We start from the raw sequence: 19,410 nt of genomic DNA, 5'->3' as shown, positions 1-19,410 counted from the left end.
TTATATAGTATAAATATCACCAAATCATGATATGAATCAAATCTGAGTTAAAAAAAACGTTTACTTTTTTATGCAGTCAGACGAGAGCAACACTGTTCTCTAGTGGTTGAGATTTAAATGTAACACAAAATGAACCACTGTCTGACACAAGTCTTTACATATAAACTAGTAATTAAAAATTAAAATACTGTTTTTGAAAATTGACACAGTATTACAAATCTAAATATCGCAATACTTTGAAACGTCTTGATATTTTCAAACACCCCTAATGGCCACTCATGTTTTCTGGGTCTATACTTACTTCCAATTTGGCATATTTATTCAATTTGCCATATTTATTCCATTAATATCTAAAACACGTTTCTCTGAAGTAATGAAACATACCAGTCTTGCTTTAAATTTTTTATAAACATTTCTTAACCTTTTAAAAACACTTTTATTGCGGTAATTTATGACTTTGCAGTGCCCTCTCAGGTTCTTTGGTAGCAGTACATCACAATATGCAGATCAGTCAATCAATAATACCCATCAGAGGCACACTGCTGCAGCTCAGCCAATCAGTCCTCCCTCCTGCCCTGCCTCTAAACCCATACATCATCCAGTGCCCCTCCCAAACTACCCCTGCAATTTTTTTTTTTTTTGCCTTTTTCAAGAGCTGAGGGTGGAGTCCGCAGAAATCAGGGGGTTTAGAGTCCCATCTTTACATTAAATTTATGATAAAACATTTAAATATAGAGTTTTAAAAAAATCAATACAGTATTATGAAACAAAATATCGCAATGCTTCGATATATCTTGATATTTTCATACACCCCTTTTGGCCACCCATACAGTCATGCTATCTGGGTCTACATTTACTTCCATTCCATCTGACTGGTGAAAGTGCCAAAGCCCAGAAAACAACACACCTAAGAAACTCCTGCCAAACCTAAAGCAGATGACCATGTAAATTAAAAAATATCCTTTAAAAAAAACACATCATAAGCACAGTATGAGCACAGTGCTTTAGAGAAATACTGTTATATTCTTCCTGTGTTAGCCATATGGATTAAGACCAGAGAGTGAGAGAAAGAACAGAGCTCTTTTAGCACCCTTAAAGCAAACATGCCAAAAGTAGGTCAATCATTCCATCAGCACAGCAAGCTTGTTCATTTCATTCTAATTAGATGAGCCAACTCATTTGGTGGAGGAGCTAAGCGTTTTTGTAGGCACCACCCCAAAGGGACGAGGAAACAGGATATGTTCTTTTTTTTATTTACAAACTGCTTCATGGAAAGTCTGCAAGTCATTATTGCAAGCTGGCAGACAAAGAGCTAAAACCATCAGAACCAAGCCAACCACCAGCTAAACGAACAGTGTGAGCAACGCTGGAGGCGATGGATCATTGCTTTTCTGCAGGCCTGCCTGTGTGCGAATACAGTCCGATTCTCATGTCTTCAGCTTTGTTCAGACTGCAAGTCTAAATCAGATTTACATTTGATCCATTTGTATAAATGTATGTACTTTTATTTGCAAGTGATCTGATTGGATTGGATTGAATTTGCATGCCTGGACAACAGGCGTCAGTAACTACCTAACCATCACATATTGATGATAATAAAACTAATAATAATTTAAAAAAATAAAACTATTGGCCAGCCATACAGGTTCCACATGGGCATGTAATCTGGGTCTATATTTACTTCCATGTCTTTACTTAGGACCGGTGGAAGGATGCTAGAATTTACGAGAACTAACCTAACAAACTTTTGGCGCTCTTCTTGAACCATTACTTAACCAATATTTCTGTCACGTTGGGTTTTAAAGACAAGTTGAAATCCAATTTGAACAGTCAGAGAGTTCAGACTGAGATTCATTAGTACAACTTTAATTATAATCCTATCTCAAACCACCTCCAAATGTGGTTTTGATACGGAAAAAAAGGTTTCAGACAGTTCACACTCTCAAAAATCGGATTCTGGATCTTAATTCAGTTTAGATATGCCAAACACCTCATTTTGGGCTTGCAATCTGTACATGGCCCTCAAAAAAAAAAAAACATTGCACTTGCAAATAAAAGTTGACAGTGATCTAAAACAGGTCTAATTTGAGAAACAAATCCAATTGGCCTGCAGTTCGAACACAGCCTAAACCTGCTGTGATGTGGCACTTTTCCCAAGTCAACAGGGAAGCCCCTCACCACACTTATCTCGGGGGCGTTATAATCCGCCAACTGGTCTGAAAAGCACATACGACCGCAATCAGGGGTGAGGGGCGAGAAAAGGCCCGGGTCTAAAGCCATAAGAGCCGGCTAAAATCCAAACAGCTTTTGTGTTTAAATGCAAGGAGCAACTGTAATGTCTTTACAGCTGCTATTCTCTGTAAATGACCCCAAACATTATAGGTGATCATTGCAGGGAAGTACATAGACACTCCAAAATAGGAGCCCCAGGGAGAGGAGTGGGTGGCAATATTAGCATAAAATCAGCATGATTTATGAGGCCCTTCATTGTCATGTTTAAGCCGCAGACCACTAGACTGTAGGCTGAATAACAGCAGGACGCTGCTGCTCAGGCAGGAGGAGACAAGACCGGTCCTTCTCTTTATCTGGTGAATGTTACAACCAGGGCTCATAAACTGCTCCCCTTTTCAGAGGTCATCAGCTAGTGGGACATTCACAGTATGGATGGCATCTTTGCACTCACAGACTCAAACATTAAAAAGCAAACAAATATTAAGGCTTTATAGTTGTGTACAGAAGATTAAATTGGATAGAAGAGATTACTTAATCAGGGGTGGGCGATGGAAGAGAGCTGGAAGAAGATTTTTGAAGTGTCAGGTATCGCATCTTTAGAAGTTCTGAGTAGTTCTAGTTTTTTTGGATGGTCAATTGTAACAGATTCTAAATGATTCTCTATAGAGCCTAACCCTATACCTAACCTTATTTTTAAGCCTAACCTCAACCATAAATCAACTCAAACCTTAACCTAAATCTTAAATCTAACCCTAAACCTAGCCTTAAGCCTAACTTCAACTATGAATCAACTCTAAAACCTAACCCAAACCTTAAAATAAACCTTAAATCAAACCCAAAACCTAGCCTCAACCTTAAATCTAACCCTAACCAACCTTAACACAAACCTTAAATCTAACCCTAAACCTAGCCTCAACCTTGAATCTAACCCTAACCTTAAGCCTAACATCAACTATGAATCAACCCTAAAACCCAACCCAAACCTTAAAATAAACCTTAAATCTAACCCTAAACCTAGCCTCAACCTTAAATCTAACCCCAACCTTAAGCATGTCAACTATGAATCAACCTTAAAACCTAACCTTAACCAACCTTAACACAAACCTTAAATCTAACCCTAAACCTAGCCTCAACCTTGAATCTAACCCTTACGTTAAGTCTAACGTCAACTATGAATCAACCTTAAAACCTAACCCTTAACCCTAACTCTTCACAATCAATTCATATACTGCTCTTATCTCAGGACTTCTAGGAATGCCATGTATTATCAGTGTTCATTGGCAGCTATATCTATATCTAAGAGTAACAAATCTAATTTTTTGTCTCGTAGGTCCAGCTGTACTTCTCCTGTCTTCCAGAGGATAAGGTTCCCTACGTTAACAGCCCAGGAGAGAAAAATCGCATCAAGCAGCTCTTGTATCAGCTGCCTCCTCATGATAATGAGGTACATTGAGTAGAATGCTTCTAAGATCCTTTGCTTGGGTAACTCTTGAGAAATAATAGCATTTATTTTCAGTAACATTCAGTAATTTACCTTTTGGATTACTTTCAGTGTTTTCCATGGCTGTGTAATCCAAACCTTGCAAATGAAAGAAAAAGCTTTTGTCTTCAAGTCTGTAATTTAGTGGTTGGTTATTCAGCAACCATGCTGTAGACATGGTGCAGTAGACATGGTACAGTACGATGCAGCAGTGTGCCTACAGGAGTCTGGGATAAATGCCTTGCTCTGGGCTATAATGTAATGGCTGTGATCAAAGGAAGGACCTTTGAATGTCTGGCCCCATAATACCTACAATAGCCCTTCTTAGAATTAAACTGAGAAACCTCAAGCTCTGAATGTTCTGATTTCTGGTGTAAGGCCATAACCTAAAGAGGCACTGCCACCTCCAGAGCAATTCGGAAATTTTAAAAAACCCTTAAAAGAGTCTCTGTTGCACTGAAATGTGGGTAGACACGGTTTGAACCCCATTCAAAATTCTTTACAGTGTGGGTTCTGGTAAACTTCATGGACTTTTGTACCTTGCCTAATCCACTGTGTTCCCCCCGCCATCACAGAGGAGACCTTTGTTTCCTTGTTCTTCTGTGGGTGTTGGCACAATGAGATATTTGAGCTGACGACTTTATGATGTTGCTGGGGGATTCTGCACAACATGTGGCACAGAGATTCCTCACATTGCTGCGGTTTACTAGAAAAGAGGCTAAAGACATTGCTCTGAGGCACTTTTGTATGCACCATTATTGTTTTCCAAGGCAACATGGCATCGCATGCGTGTCTCAGCTTGAGTCTTACTGTCTGACTCTTGATTATCCTTTAAATACAGAGCTTGTCTGTGTAATTGTGTAAATTTGTGGTTGGGTGTCATTTATTAAAAGCAACCTAACACCAAACCTCACAGTAAACACAAGAGGCAGAGGTCGCTAGACGGTCTGAGTTTTGGCATTGTAGAGGTTCCTAATGGTTTTCTGTGAACATTACCGCCAATTATGCCGGAGGAGTTGAGGTTTGAGAATTTGCAAATCAGGCACAGGTCTGGGGATGTGGCTGGCCATAGCGTCTGTGTCTTCAAAGCAAGCTCTTGAGACGGTAGCAGTATGTGGACGAGCATCGTCCTGTTGAAATAGCATTAAGAAATAGCATTAAGAAAGGTAGGGTCACTGTTTGCAGGGCCTCATCAACGTAACATTGGTTTGTCAAAGTTCTTGTAATAAAGATCAAATGTGATCCAACCCAGCAGGACTTCTGGACACATGACCACAAACCGAGGGACTTGTCTTTTCTTGGTGGAGTTTAGTAGTCTCCACCAGGTATCATGCAGTCCTAGTTTAAATGTAAAAAAATTATTAAAGCTTCTCATTCTGTATTTGCTGATATTGTCACTCAAGCTTCTCCCTTTCTTCTTTTAGGTGCGTTACTGCCAGTCCCTCAGTGAAGAAGAGAAGAAGGAGCTGCACATGTTCAGTGTGCAGAGAAAGAAGGAGGCACTGGGACGTGGAACCCTAAAACTGCTGCCCAGGACTATGCATCATGCTATCTGTGAGCATGTAGGTATCCAATGAACCAGAATTCCCATTCCTAGAAAGCTTGTTTTACCTTCTAGAAGTCTGCCTGCATTGTGTTCTTCATAACTAAGATTTACATTTTTTTTTTATGTAACCTTCAGTGTGGGGAGAACATCGGTGGAGGAGAGATGGCAGTGTTTGCTTCAAGAGCAGGTCCAGGACTGTGCTGGCATCCAGCATGCTTTGCATGCTCAACATGTAGTGAACTGCTTGTGGATCTTATCTACTTCTACCACGAGGGGAAGATTCACTGTGGGAGGCATCATGCTGAACTGTTAAAGCCTCGCTGTTCATCCTGCGATGAGGTAAACAGAGACACAAATGTCTGTGATAAAAAGAATCAGTACATTTAAGTATTTTAGAATTTAAAAGAGTAAATCTGTTCCTTTACCTAGATTATCTTCGCTGACGAGTGCACAGAGGCTGAGGGTCGTCACTGGCACATGAAGCACTTTTCCTGCTTTGAATGCGAAACCATTCTAGGCGGTCAACGGTACATCATGAAAGATGGTCGGCCATACTGTTGTGGGTGCTTCGAGTCCTTGTATGCAGAATACTGTGAGGCCTGTGGAGAACACATTGGTAAAATATACCAGTCTCTCTTGTTCATAAACGCTGTTTTTGTAACATCTTTCCTGTTTTCCTTTTTTGAACCAAGAGCTGACCTTTAAATCCTGCTTCTATCTTTTTTCTTTCCCTCCATCCAGGAGTCGACCATGCTCAGATGACATACGACGGTCTCCACTGGCATGCCACAGATGAATGCTTCAGCTGTGCCCAGTGCAAAAGCTCATTGCTTGGCTGCCCATTCCTGCCCAGGCAAGGCCGCATCTACTGCTCCAAAGCTTGCAGTCTGGGAGAGGATGTGCACGCCTCAGACTCCTCGGACTCTGCCTTTCAGTCTGCCAGGTCACGCGAGTCCCGTCGCAGTGTAAGAATGGGCAAGAGCAGTCGATCTGCAGACCAGTGTCGCCAGTCTCTGCTTTTCTCCCCAGCCGGGAACTACAAGTTCCCTGGTTTTTCTGGCAACGCCGATGACACCTTATCAAACAAGTTCTCCCATTTGAGTTTTGAAAATGACCATTTCTGGAGGAACAGGGAGGAGCAGGAAGCACCTGAGGACCACGAAGAATGGGCTGAGCATGAAGACTACATGACCCAGCTACTTCTGAAGTTTGGAGAGCACGGCATCGTCCAGCAGTCAGAGGACAACAGACCGACTGACCTTTGGACGACCGATTCCGAGGTCAAAATTAAGACAGAGTCAAAGATGTTGAGCAGTGGTGGCAGTGGGAGTCTGGCCAGTAAAAAGTACAAAGCAGACATGTACTGGACACAGTCTCAGGATGGACTGGGAGACTCGGCCTATGGTAGTCATCCTGGGCCTGCAAGTAGTCGGAAAATCCAGGAGCTAGACCTGGAGCATGGTGCTAACTTTAAACGAGAGGATAAGAAGTGGTACGACGACTCACTGGAATGCATCACAGATGAGCTGAAACAAGCAGAGCCAAGTGTACGAGACTCCATGGACTCTCTGGCACTCTCAAATATCACAGGTGGGCATAAGCAATGTAGATGACATACTAATAATGTTCAGTATAAGTATGCTAGCTTCACTAGCAGTGATTCTCAGGCCATTGCTCAAGCAGTACTCATGCAGCAACAGATATACAACATAGCGCGAACTTTCTTCAAGAAACATTAAGATGATTTTTGCAGGGAACATGAAAGAAAACATATAAATCTTTCAATAGACTAGACAGGGAATGCCTAGATTCACAAATTTAGCATTCTTCTTCTGAGAAGACTAATCTAATCTCATCTCTTTCATTACAGGTGCATCAGTAGATGGTGACTTTAAAGAGAAGCCATTACCCTATTCGCTACAAAACTTCCCAGGGCTGGAGAATGAAGATTGTGAGAAAACAAGCAACATGGGAACTCTCAATTCTTCAATGCTGCACAGAAGTGCCAACTCCCTCAAGAGCCTTACCTCCGAGTTAGAGCAAGTGGAAGCCATTGAGGAGGAAGAACCTGAGGAGATTATCCCTCTCCCAGAGGAAAGGCCCAAAATCCCACACTTACCTGTTCTTCGGAGGACCAGATCCCAGTCCAGGCCCCAACAGGTCAAGTTCTCAGATGATGTTGTGGACAATAGTCGCTACGATGACGTGGAAGTACGACAGCCTCCCATGAGCGAACGCACGCGCAGACGGGTTTACCATTTTGATGAACAACAGGACCGGCGCAGTCATCGGCATCATCACAACCACAGACGACGGAGGAGCCGGAAGTCTCGGTCGGACAACGCGCTGCATATAGTACCCAAAGAACGAGCTCGCATGTGCTTCAGAGAGGACCAGCACCAGCGTGCTCCCGTCTCCGCCTCTCAGTACGGACAGCACACGCACGGCCACGCAAACTCAGATTACGGTCTGCAGAACCAGGCCGCAGAACGATTCTTTCGTCTTTACGGAGACGACGACGAATGGTGCTCTACATGCTCCTCTTCCTCGTCTGAATCGGAGGAAGAAGGCTTTTTCCTGGGTCAACCAATTCCACAGCCCAGGCAACCTCGCTATCAGTATTACGCTGATGAACTCCCCAGTCAAGTGCCAGCTTCTTTTGGCACAAGGACAAACTCCAAAAAGAAGAGAGGACACAAAGGCAAAAACTGTATAATTTCATAAACTGTAAAACCGATGCAATGTAGTAGATAGTTTCTCCATTTTAACTGCCTTTATTTAAAGGTCAGTAGCTTTCTTTGCAGTATTTTTTTTACCTGATAAACAAGACTGACAATTTGAGAAAAGATGCAATATATATATAAAAAATAGATAAATAACAGATAATGAATTAACAAAGCAAAGATTCACCCTACAACTGCAACAACTGGTATGTGTATTAAATAACATAACATGTCACTTATGGTCACTGAGAGAATGAAAGAATATAATATTTATAAAAGCACCATATATTAATGAGTGAATATTTAACAGTCCAAATATTAAAAAGTGTATATACTGTAAAAAACTATTGATTTAAAGCTGATATTTTTATATCCCTTTTTAAAAGACAGATAAAGTAGAATAGCTGACAAATAAATATCAGTAATGGTTTGCAGAAGCCCGGCTTTAAAGAAAAAAAAGAAATATGTCACCAAATACACTCCAGTTAGCCCCTCGCTATATCTTTGTGTACATACTTCTGTCCTATCAAAGCAACTGAACACAAACAAACATTCAATGTATTATGCAGGGCCTGGTTGCTTTGAATTTTATTTATGTGCCATAGTAAACAGATCAGTGTAATCTGTATAAATGCAAAAACTGGAACATAATGCTGCCAATAAAAAAACATATGTAAGTTATTCTTTGTTTTTATATAGTTTTTTTTTTACATAAACACGAGTGCTTTGGGAAGAACGTTCACACCTTTGGTCCATAAACATTTGTGGAAAAACTTTATTAAATGCTTTAGTATAAGAAACTATTTTTTTTACATATATATTAAAAACAAATTGGCCTGTGCATTGGGCCAATAATATTTTGACATTGAACACTGACATCACAGCCACATCAAGATTGTCCGATAGCTGCATTGCTTCACAAATTGACAACTTAACAATTGAACTGTTGCAAGCTGAAAGGCACATCTCTATTACCTTGTGAAACTAGAAACTATTACTGGTCCCCAAAAAACAGCATATTTATTTGTCACAATGTGTCGTTGGTCAAATCTTGTCCTGATCACTTTGAAGCACGACATTGACCTCGGATATAAACTGACGCAGGTCCTCCAAACATCGCTCCTTAATCTCTACAAGATTCTCCTTTAGTGCCGTCTCCAGCTGCTTCTCCAGAGTAGGCTGTTTTGCTACCAGCATCTTCACCACCATCCCAAAGGTTTCGCAATCCTGTCTGTACAACTGAGAACAACACAGATAATATAGGGATTAGAAGAAGATAGATAATACAGGGATAATAATAGCTAAAATAATGTAATTAAAGGACAGAACTAGCATAACAATCACAAAACCACCACTGGGAAAAGAAAGTGTACTTAAGAGCACTAAACATATGCTTAAATTAAGTACAGAATACTAAACATACATTTTCTGCCATATACAGCTCTGGAAAAAAAATAAGAGATCACTTAAAAATGATAAGTTTCAAAACCTCTGGAATAAAATCAAGAGGAAGATATATGATCACAAGTCATCAAACCAAGCTGAACTGCTTGAATATTTACACCAGGAGTGGCATAAAGTTATCCAAAAGCAGTGTGTAAGACTGGTGGAGGAGAACATGCCAAGATGCATGAAAACTGTGAAAATGAAAAAACTCACCGTGCAGCTGTAAAAACCAGGGTTATTCCACCAAATATTGATTTCTGAACTCCTAGAACTTTATAAATATGAACTTGCTTTCTTTGCATTGTATTTGCCTGGTTTCAGTGTTGAGGGGCATAAGAGCAAGTTACTGCATTCTCCGACACTAAGAGACACTTCCACAGGCTCATCAGCAGCATTTGGGAAGATAGTTATTAGCAATATGTCAGTTATTAGAAGTGGCTTTACGTACTACTTGAAGGGCACTTAAGAGTAGTTGTTTCCAGTGGCAGGGAGGTGTACAGAATATGTACTTCAATACACAAGAAGTACATTTATAATATACTTTAATTGTATTAACAATCCATTTTAGGTTTTCTATAAAATGCACTCAAATACAACTTAAAAGCATTAATTAATTACAATTTAAATATATAAGCCATAGATTATATAATTAAATATATAAGCTTAAATTATAAGCCATAAATGATACCTCCAAGACAGTACATTTAGTATGTATTTAAGTACGTTTACATTTTAATGCTAAAAGTATGTGCTTTTTTATATTAAAAATATATACTTAAATGCACTTTTTTTTTTACAAGTGTATGCTTCACATTTTGCACCAACTTTCTGTTACAGCATTAAATGAACTGATTTGGTGCAAGCATTTTACACATCAGACATGCATATTGCAGAGCTTTCACAGGAAAAAAGCAGAAAGGTAATAAAGAGATCCTATAATTAAGAAAATGCAACTTGTTTTGTAAGACATCAAGAGAACAGCAAAAAAATGACAGAGTTTGAAGAGCTAGTTTCAGAAAACACATAATAAAACATGGCCCATATCTTAACTACCACTTTAATCAAGAGTTTATGGCAGCTATTTTCTACAGCAGCCATGTCACATTATTTTTGGGAATATGGACGACATGATCTGATGTTTCCCCCCCCTTTTCTTGCAGTTGGAAGCAGGACAGATAAACAGAGAACTGCTGATTATTGTTGGGTCACAGGAGGAAGTAAGGAAGCTGGGAGAATATTTGTTTAAAATATAAAACACTAAACTCTGCATGAACAGGGCTAAGTTTAAAGGCCAAGTCTAGTCACAGGAGATGCGAGGTTAACTCGCGGACAAAGTGAACTTGCAGACTTCGGGAGAAGCAGCTAAAGACAGAAATGGGAAGATGAAGAAGACTGAGTACACATTGCCCTCTGGTTACAGGAGACAAGCTTGGCACATTATCTTTTGGGAAAATAAAGCCTTGACTGTACATCATCTTTAAGTAGTCAGAGATGCAACGACTGTGTTCCCACCCTTCTTCAAGGGCTACAACTTAAGCCTAAATTAGAGGATTCTCAGAGCCTCCAGCTATAACATTTACAGATCTACTCTTGTCCCAGTTTCCAAACCTAAAACCAGAAGAGAATAAAGAGGGAAGAAGAGGGAGTGTAGTCACATCAGGCTTGGCACTATTTGGATGGAGTTTGTCATATTTTTTTAGGCCAATACACTAAAAGGACAAAAGTTTTTGAATTTTTAAATCAAAAGTTTTAAAATAAAAGAGTTTAGTGCTTTTGTTGGAGTCTGTCATATATAGGTTGCATATCTAAAAATGATTTCTAGTGAACTAGTTGCTGCATTTTTTGCATTACAAGGTGCACCTAAATTCTTTTAATTTTCCCGAATAAATCAACAGTGAGCCTTATAATCCAGTGAGCCTATTTTTTGTATAATTTTTTTCCAGTCAGGTTGTAAGGAGCAGTAAACCTACTCTGCAGAAAAATAGCTTTATAGAGGAGTTTCAGTAAAGTTTCTCCAGCACTAAGGCCATAAGCAGCAATAAGTAAGTATATCAGACTGTAGTCTGTGTGCTTTCTGTGTTAAAACAAGCTATGTGGGACGAACCGCTAGCTGATAGCGCCCTGGCTTACCGGACAACTCAGGGCTCCTCAGTGTAGCTCTGTCGGACAGCATTTTCTAGCACTAAGCACTGCTAACCACAGCTAGTGCTGCTGCTAACTGCCGCTAGCACTGCTGCTAACCGTAGCTAGCGCTGCTGCCAACTGCTGCTGCTAACCTTTCTGGTCAAGTTCTGGTCAACTATTTAATAAGTCTGTAACAGTAATTACATACATTATATGGAAATGACCCCAATATTTTTTGTAGACCTCGATATTGCTCACTGTGTTAACTTGTGTCTTTGTTTACATAAGAATGACTGGTAGCACAAGTTTTGCTCGTCGTGTTGAATAAAATCAACAGCTTTTTAATAAAATGACACTTTTTGATTGCCAAAAAACATACATTTCATTCTATTAATATTCAAAAGCGTATTGCTTTTTAAAAAATCTAACTCCATTATTGTGATATACATCATTGACATCAATAATATAAGTGGCATTAAATAGTCCTAACATGACAATAATACAGTTTATTGGATTTTTTTCTAAGATGATATATGGTATATTTGGTTTTCTACTAGATTTATATATTGCTGTGAGGTTTTCATCGCATTCAGTGACAAGAGTGTTGGTGAGGCCAAGATGTTGGATGATCACCACCCACGACATCCCCAACTCCCAAACTCATCCCAAAAGCTCCACAGCTCAATGCCTCAGGGATCCACATGCATCTGGACATATAGTGTAGCAGTAGGTCAGCGAAGGACAATGAAACATAAGAGTCTTTTTTTGGGGAAAAAAAGCAAAGCTACATGTGATTGCACACCACAATCCTGCAACTTGGGATTCTCTTCTCGCTTACAGATGTCAGTAGACTACTTGCTGTTATAACATTAGAAATAGTTGTAAGATTGCAAAATGGCTTTTGTAGCAAGATATCAGAATGTGGGCCATAAGTATTTATGTAGAACATGTAAAATTTTGTAGTAAATTAAAATACTCTGGAGCATTTATGTGCTCTTATCTGGGGTTCTGTTAACTTGTGGTTTCTAAGTCTGGTAACTCTGATGATCTTATCCTGTGCAAAAGAGGTAACACCTGGTCTTCCTTTTATGGGGTAGTACTGATGGGAGCCAGTTTTATCATAACGTTTTTACTTGAGGATACAAGAAATTCATTTAATTACCTCTTGACAAGAGTCATTCCAGGTGACTCTACCTCATAAAGCTGACTGAGAAAATATTAAGATATGCAAAAAAATAAAAAATAATAATAATAAATAAATGTTAAGCAAGAGGTGCTACTTTGAAAAATATAAAACATATTTGTTAAAGTATGAATGACTTTACTTTTAATCTACAATGCAGAACATTTTACAATATTGCAAAAACACTGAATTTAAGGTTTGTCCTAACTTCTGACTGGTACTGTATGCACAGAGTGTGATCAGAACCAGCAGTGCTGCTGGAGTTTTTAAACAGTGTCAAATCATTAAGCATTCTATTAGTCATTTCTACCTAACTGCTCCTCCTTGTACATGAAACAGAAGTTAGTTTGTTGCTGCACAGTGAGTTTTTTCATCAGTGTTCATAGCATGCTGCCCACAGGAGACTGACTGTTTGCAGTCCAGCAGTGAGATATATTATATGAAATTATAAATATATATTTTTAATCTGTCCACACGCCCTTTAGATCAAACTTCTCTGCTGACACTGATTGAATTTTCTCTTTTTGTAGGCTAAATATTATGCACTCTCTTGCAGGCACTTCAAAAGGACTTACTTCTTAAAGCTCTCAAAGCGCTGAAGGCAATGAACAATAAACTCAATTTACTATGATTTCCCCTGACATCTCGGCATCGTCAAAACCACTAGCCGCAAGTAATTACAATAAAGCAATGAAATAAAAAAACAAAACACAAATGTACTACAGGAAAGGCCTCGCCCAGTTTTGGGCAGTAATTATAGCAAAGATATTCTGTTGAATTCAGGGAAGGTTCATCCTTAAAGTGAATTGGGAACTGTAAAATGCTGCCACTGTTTCTTATGCAAACAGGAAAATAGCGTTTGACTCGTGCCTGCTCTTGTGCGGCAGGGATATGCATCGTTTCTGCTCCTAAACGGAGAGAGACCAGGACCTGATCTCATGGGCTGATAACTCGCGGCCACACAGGCAGGGTTTTGCAACTAACAACCACACTGGAACAACCACAGCTTCCTACGTGGTCCAGACTTTGGGGGTGGGGTGAGGAGGGGGAGCGGGGCATTGGTCTGTAAAGCATTACAAATCTCACACAGCCACTGCACAGTGGAGAGCTGATCTGCACAAACGAATGCTAAAGCAAGCAGGGGTCCACCGTAATCAAGGAAGTGGGAATAATTATTTGAGGGCTGGTACACATTAGGGAATATTAAGAGCTATTTAATCACTGTGGCTGCAGAGCAGAGTGCTCAATAGAGTATAATAGGCCGAGTGGATGTATTTCGTTTAGGCTGATTGAAATGATGAATGAAGTCTGCGTAATCACTCCCAGCCATCAACAACAGGAGATGTGACCAAGTTAAACTGCTAAAACTACTACATTTAACCATAGTAATGATATTTCAAGAATTCTGATAAAACATTTTTACAAGCTTTTTACAATCTATATTTATACGTTTATAAGTTTAAACCAAAATCTGCTAAATTTATTGCTTTTAATAATTCTCTACTCAGTGCTTCTACACATATGACCTTAGCCGAATCTTCTCTGCATTAGGACAGGAAATCCCACACACCTATCAGCAACCCTCAGGAGATTTAAAAAAGACGCATGCGCACATGGGAGGGCAGAAACCTTCTTTTCCACAGTACAATTACACTATGGACCCTATTTTAGTGACATATAGAAGTGCAGTCAACTGTGCACCATGTAGTTTGATTCAGGGCGTGTCTTTGCTATCGTAACAGTGGGAAAAGTACACTGCGTTTAGCTGAAAATACACAAAAGGCATGTTCTAATTCTCTTAAAGCTCCACTAGGTAGGATTGAGATTTTTTGCTCGCGGGCTCCCCATACAGTTGTAGAGTGTAATAAATGTTTCAGGCGGATTAGTTTCTCTTTCTCGTTTTCTGGCTTTCACAGACACATTCGGTCTCTTTCCAGCTTCTGCCAGAGTGTCTGTATGTTAGTTTGTAAAGAATGAACCAGTAGTCCTTATAGAACCGTTAGAACTAAAGGTCGGAAAGCAGGTCGCAGTTCTCGCAAGCATTGGTCGCGGCCGCCTCAGAAAACTTACAGAGTCTGGTTTGAGCTCAGAGGAGCTCCGGCACAGACACGAGAGCACCGCTATTCCTCCTATTACACCTCAATGCAGCGCTGCAGTGAGTTTCAAGCTGTAATTTAACTTTTTTAAAAAGATCAAAAATCAAGGAAATCCTACCTAGTGCTGCTTTAACTAATCATGTGTGTGTTCTGGAAATTACGTAAAATAAACCAATCAGCGTGTCACTTGTCATTCTCTTTAAGAGCCAAGTGTGCTCTGACTGGTGGATTGATATTTTACAGTGCAGCACCTCTGCCCTTCTCAGCAGAGAAAACGGACCTGCATGTTAATGCTAAGAAGGTGCAAAAGCAGGTAATTTACGGGAACAGCAATGTTATTTTTAGCTGTTCTGTTTATTGCTGCTGTTAGCTCCTGTCTGACGATAAAGCGTCTACGTTGCTTTAGCGCTGCCTGTGGGCGGTCACAAGCTGAGGTGAGTGAGACCATGAATACTAATTCACGAGTTGACGTAGATACGGGGGCTTTTCCTGATCGACTCGTTTTTCTGAACATTTTCATTTACTAGCTACTGCAGACAATGGAGGTTGAGGAAGAGTTTCATGTGCAGCACACATATACAACTCAGAGTCCTATAGTATTTTACAAAAAAACAAAAAAAGTGGATTTTAGTAGAAGGACACCTTTATGGTTGGTTTATACTTTATATTATATACTTATATTTGTGTTCATGTAGTGTGTGCAAAGCTTTTGAAGGCCTTTTACTAAAAAGGTTGATTAATTACCTTTTCAATCTCCAGAGCTTTGTTTGCGATGACATGTGCCCGATGTGCCTCTGCAGTCTGTTCAGGGTCCTCCTTTGCTTTGGTCTCCTTAACCTGCTCCACTACGGCCCCCGCCACCTCCTCCTGTAACAGCAACCTTCACTGAGTCAGACTGAAGCTTAAACTCTCAAACGTATCACACAGATAATCTCAGATAACCTATAACCTTCAATACAATAGAGTTCTGTGTTTAATTGCTTGTTTTATATTTTTTGGATACAATCCGAACATCCTTTCAGACAGCTTCCTCTTGCGTCCACAGTTAATCCTGCTGGATGTGGTTCATCCTTCTTCTGTCTTGGTCACAGACGCGCTAGCAAGACGTGCACCAACAATTTGTCCTCTTTTGAACTCTGGTATGTCACAGTATGTAAAGGATGAATCTTGTTTTGCTAGGTAGTTGCTTTGTTGTTGTTAGGTGGTTTCTATGGTGTTGCTAAATGATCACAGAGTAAGTGCTATAGTTTTGCTATTGCTAAAGTACATGGTTGCTATAGTGTTCCAGGTGGTTATTATAGTTCTGGCAAAGTGTTTTATATTTATTAAAGTTAAGGTAAAGGTGGATTAGCTCTGCCAACTATGTCCATGGTGCAGGTCCTTTATTTAAAGACCAGGAGGCTGTTTGACAAAGCAACCTTAGATACAGTTCCAAACCTGTTTCAAGTTAACAAATGCTCTGTGCTTTTACTAGAGTATTTAAAACATTCTCCCTTAATACTGGTTTAGATCCTGGAGCCTCTCAAGATGTGATAAAATCTTTCACGCATGAAAGCATAAATGTTTACTGCAAACAGCAAATGTGCTAAAACAGGATAGAAAAACAGCTGTAAACGAGAAAAACATAATAATAATAATAATACTTAAAAGTCACAACTGACACCATACTGGCATTTACTGCAGCAATAACTGCAGCGTTTTATGTTCTTGGTATCTAGGTAGAACTATTTGTATCCTCTGCCAAAAGACGTACAAAAAGAAGGAAAGAAAACGTATTCAGCCTGGGTTTAATGGTAACATGAGATCTACTATCATCAGCTAGAGAATCCGAGGTTGGAATAAATAAATGATTGTGAGACAGGCCCCAGATCAGGCTTTAAAAGTTTAATTTCATGTTTTTTTTCATTCATTTTGCTGTGGACTCTATTATGAATGAACATCCTGTGAGCAGCTCTGGTGCTCCTGTTTCATGCTGTTTTAGTTCGGTGGAGGAGTGGCCGGGGAAGAAAGATAGGATTTCAGCTCTCACTCACGAATAATAATGAAATGCAAACGTCTAGCCTCAGATTGGCTAACAGCAGTGTGACGCTCCTCTATGGCTCTGCAGTGGACAGTCATGAGCAGTGGTGGGTGAGGCCATTTATCCTATTTTGAATGTCAGTTTCTTTTGAAGTCAGTTTCTTTTCCTAATTCACTTGTTTTCTGTCTATTATCTATAGTTCTATTGATGAATGCAGGTAATAATGCAGTGGTAAGAAGAACAGTTTCACCTACAGCATGCTTATGCAACTATGAGTAACCTACTGTATTTTAAAAGGGGACAGTACTAAGCGCTTTCTAGCTAAATTACACATTTTAGTATGGCTATTCTGACACTGCAAAAATAACTTGGGATTCCATCACAACAAGCATTTTCATTCCTGGGCTGCATTTCATGTGTGTGTGGAAATCAGTGTTTTTATAGAAATGTTAAGCAATACCTTGGTTGCTAATACTGAGCTGTGTGGGGATGCATCTCCAGATTCAGCAGTGAGAGAGCTGGGTGGTCTCTCTTTTTCTACATAGAGAAAGACAGAAAGAGAGAGGGGGGGCAGAAAGTGAGAGTAAAAAAGAGCGAGAGAGAGAGAGAGCAAGATTTGTGTAAACAAGTGGAAGCAATTTGTCTTAAACTTTAAATACATCCACATCTGAAATACAGAAAGCCAAGGAAGCTCTCCAAAACAATATTAGAACCATCTTCACATAATTCAGTTCTGAACAATGTCAGTGTACAAGTGTGACCCAATTCCTGTCTAATGCAGCAGAGCTTTCAGTCAAGCCAGTGGGATCGCAGGAGAAAGGGAGGGAGCAGAAGACAAATAGGCTGTTTATGTTTTGCCCTCCCAGTGGAGAGCTTGCACAATAGCTGTCAGCAGGTTGAGCAGTCAAGACCCGAAATATTGCTCTCTCAATGCTCCAATGTCTATAAAAAGCAAACACGACTGCTCAGTAAAAGTTTGTTTTTTCAGAAGTCTCCAATGGTGATAAGAGGCCCGCTGAGGTAAAATTAAAACATTTCTGGCTGACTATTTCTCCTCTTAGTAACAGCACCAGCATAAACCTAGAAAATGAAAAAAAACTAAAAGAAATTAAAATAATTTTCACATAAGCCCTATCTGGGCAGGATTAGTTTCTCAGGGGGTCCTGGGGTACTTTTCTCTTTTGTGGTGGGTTCTCTGTGATTTTATTCCTGTCCGGAACAACCATAGCCTGTAATTTTAGCAGGAGACATCTGAGAAAAACATGTTTAAGTTACCTACTGTTTTTCACTATACTCCGTGGTCCTCCAGAAATTTTATTCCCGTCCGGACGCACATCTCTGAGTTTCATCACCTCGTGTTTAATAATGTAGCTATTTGTCCACTAATATGCACTGTAAATACACTTTTGTCCACAAAAACAAACACAACAGCGAGAGGAAATAGAGGAGCTACTGAATGCAATGTCATCTGACCTAGAAAGCCAAAAAAAAGTCACTGGTCCTCCTGTTTTTCAACTGCAGTCCAGATGCAAGAGTTTTGTCACTGAGTAGAAGTGTGAAATATTTTTCACAGACGTCCTGAGAAACTAATCCTTTCCGAAAAGAACTATACTTGTCAGATTATCTATGATGATATGTGAAAGTACAAGTGTGTTCCAGTACATGACAAAAGTCATGGGATAGCAGTATAATAAATTGATCATGAAGTGTTACCCCATTGGACGGTTTGGGAACACCCACACATGTTTAAGTTGTGAGGGGTTATCTTGAAAATGAAACTAAACACATGCCATTGTTCTAATGGCAAGGCAATATGAATTACTAAGACTAAGAACTTTAACGCATTTTTTTACTCACAAACTATTGTGTACCTTGAAAATGTAACAAGCATGAAAACTACCCTAAGTTACACTATCTGGCCAAATAAAAAAATTGCCAAAAAAAAGGGCATACACTAATATTTTGTTGGACCACTTTTAGCTGTGATTGCAGCACACATTTACTTTTACTAATCACAATTTTTTCACAAAATTAATTTCAATCCAATGTTGCATTAATTTTTCACCAAGATCTTGCAGCATTGATGATGGTAGATTCTGACCACTGCACAAGGCCTTCTCCAGCACATCCCAAAGATTCTCAATGAGGTTAAGATCTGGACTCTGTGGTGAACAATCCATGTGTGAAAATGATCTCATGCTCCCTGAATCACTCTTTCACAATTCCAGCCCCATGAATCCTGATATTGTCATATTGGAATATGCCCGTGTTCATCAGGAAAGAAAAAAATCCATTGATGGAATAACCTGGTCTATATTCAGTATCTTCAGGTAGTCAGCTGACCTCATTCTTTCAGCACATACTGTTGCTGAACCCAGACCTGACCAACTGCAGCAGCCCCATATCATTTGCCTACCTAAACGCAGGTGGAGATTTATTTTTGGTCAAGCAGTGTATTATAATAGTTACAGATACAGCTGTAGTCTTTTTACCAGGTACACCACCATCTCTCTATATCAGCTTTCTCCTGGACAGGGTCGACTTAGGTCTAGAGCCTACT

At 39.7% G+C, this 19,410-nt stretch overlaps 2 protein-coding genes across 3 annotated transcripts in view; one reads left to right on the top strand and one right to left on the bottom strand.

Annotated features, from left to right (window-relative positions):
* The window catches only part of prickle1a (prickle homolog 1a), a 44,649-nt gene extending 35,987 nt beyond the window's left edge, over window positions 1–8,662 (top strand). For both annotated transcript variants that reach the window (XM_022672329.2, XM_007244324.4), the window contains exons 3-8: window positions 3,563–3,676; window positions 5,137–5,274; window positions 5,394–5,597; window positions 5,688–5,874; window positions 6,000–6,848; window positions 7,129–8,662. In XM_022672329.2, coding sequence (XP_022528050.1) covers window positions 3,563–3,676; window positions 5,137–5,274; window positions 5,394–5,597; window positions 5,688–5,874; window positions 6,000–6,848; window positions 7,129–7,982 — 2,346 coding nt within the window. In that variant the 3' untranslated portion in view covers window positions 7,983–8,662. The remainder of the gene's footprint in view (window positions 1–3,562; window positions 3,677–5,136; window positions 5,275–5,393; window positions 5,598–5,687; window positions 5,875–5,999; window positions 6,849–7,128) is intronic.
* Window positions 8,663–8,738: 76 nt separating this feature from the next.
* LOC103022647 (periphilin-1) overlaps window positions 8,739–19,410 on the bottom strand; it is a 32,849-nt gene continuing 22,177 nt past the window's right edge. The window contains exons 8-10 of the mRNA XM_015604495.3: window positions 17,311–17,387; window positions 15,575–15,697; window positions 8,739–9,220 (exon numbers count right to left, since the gene is read on the bottom strand). Coding sequence (XP_015459981.3) covers window positions 9,026–9,220; window positions 15,575–15,697; window positions 17,311–17,387 — 395 coding nt within the window. The 3' untranslated portion in view covers window positions 8,739–9,025. The remainder of the gene's footprint in view (window positions 9,221–15,574; window positions 15,698–17,310; window positions 17,388–19,410) is intronic.

This window comes from Astyanax mexicanus, chromosome 2 (genome assembly GCF_023375975.1).
Source record: "Astyanax mexicanus isolate ESR-SI-001 chromosome 2, AstMex3_surface, whole genome shotgun sequence".
In the NCBI taxonomy this organism is placed as follows: domain Eukaryota; kingdom Metazoa; phylum Chordata; class Actinopteri; order Characiformes; family Acestrorhamphidae; genus Astyanax; species Astyanax mexicanus.
This window is presented reverse-complemented; position numbering and strand designations above follow the sequence as displayed.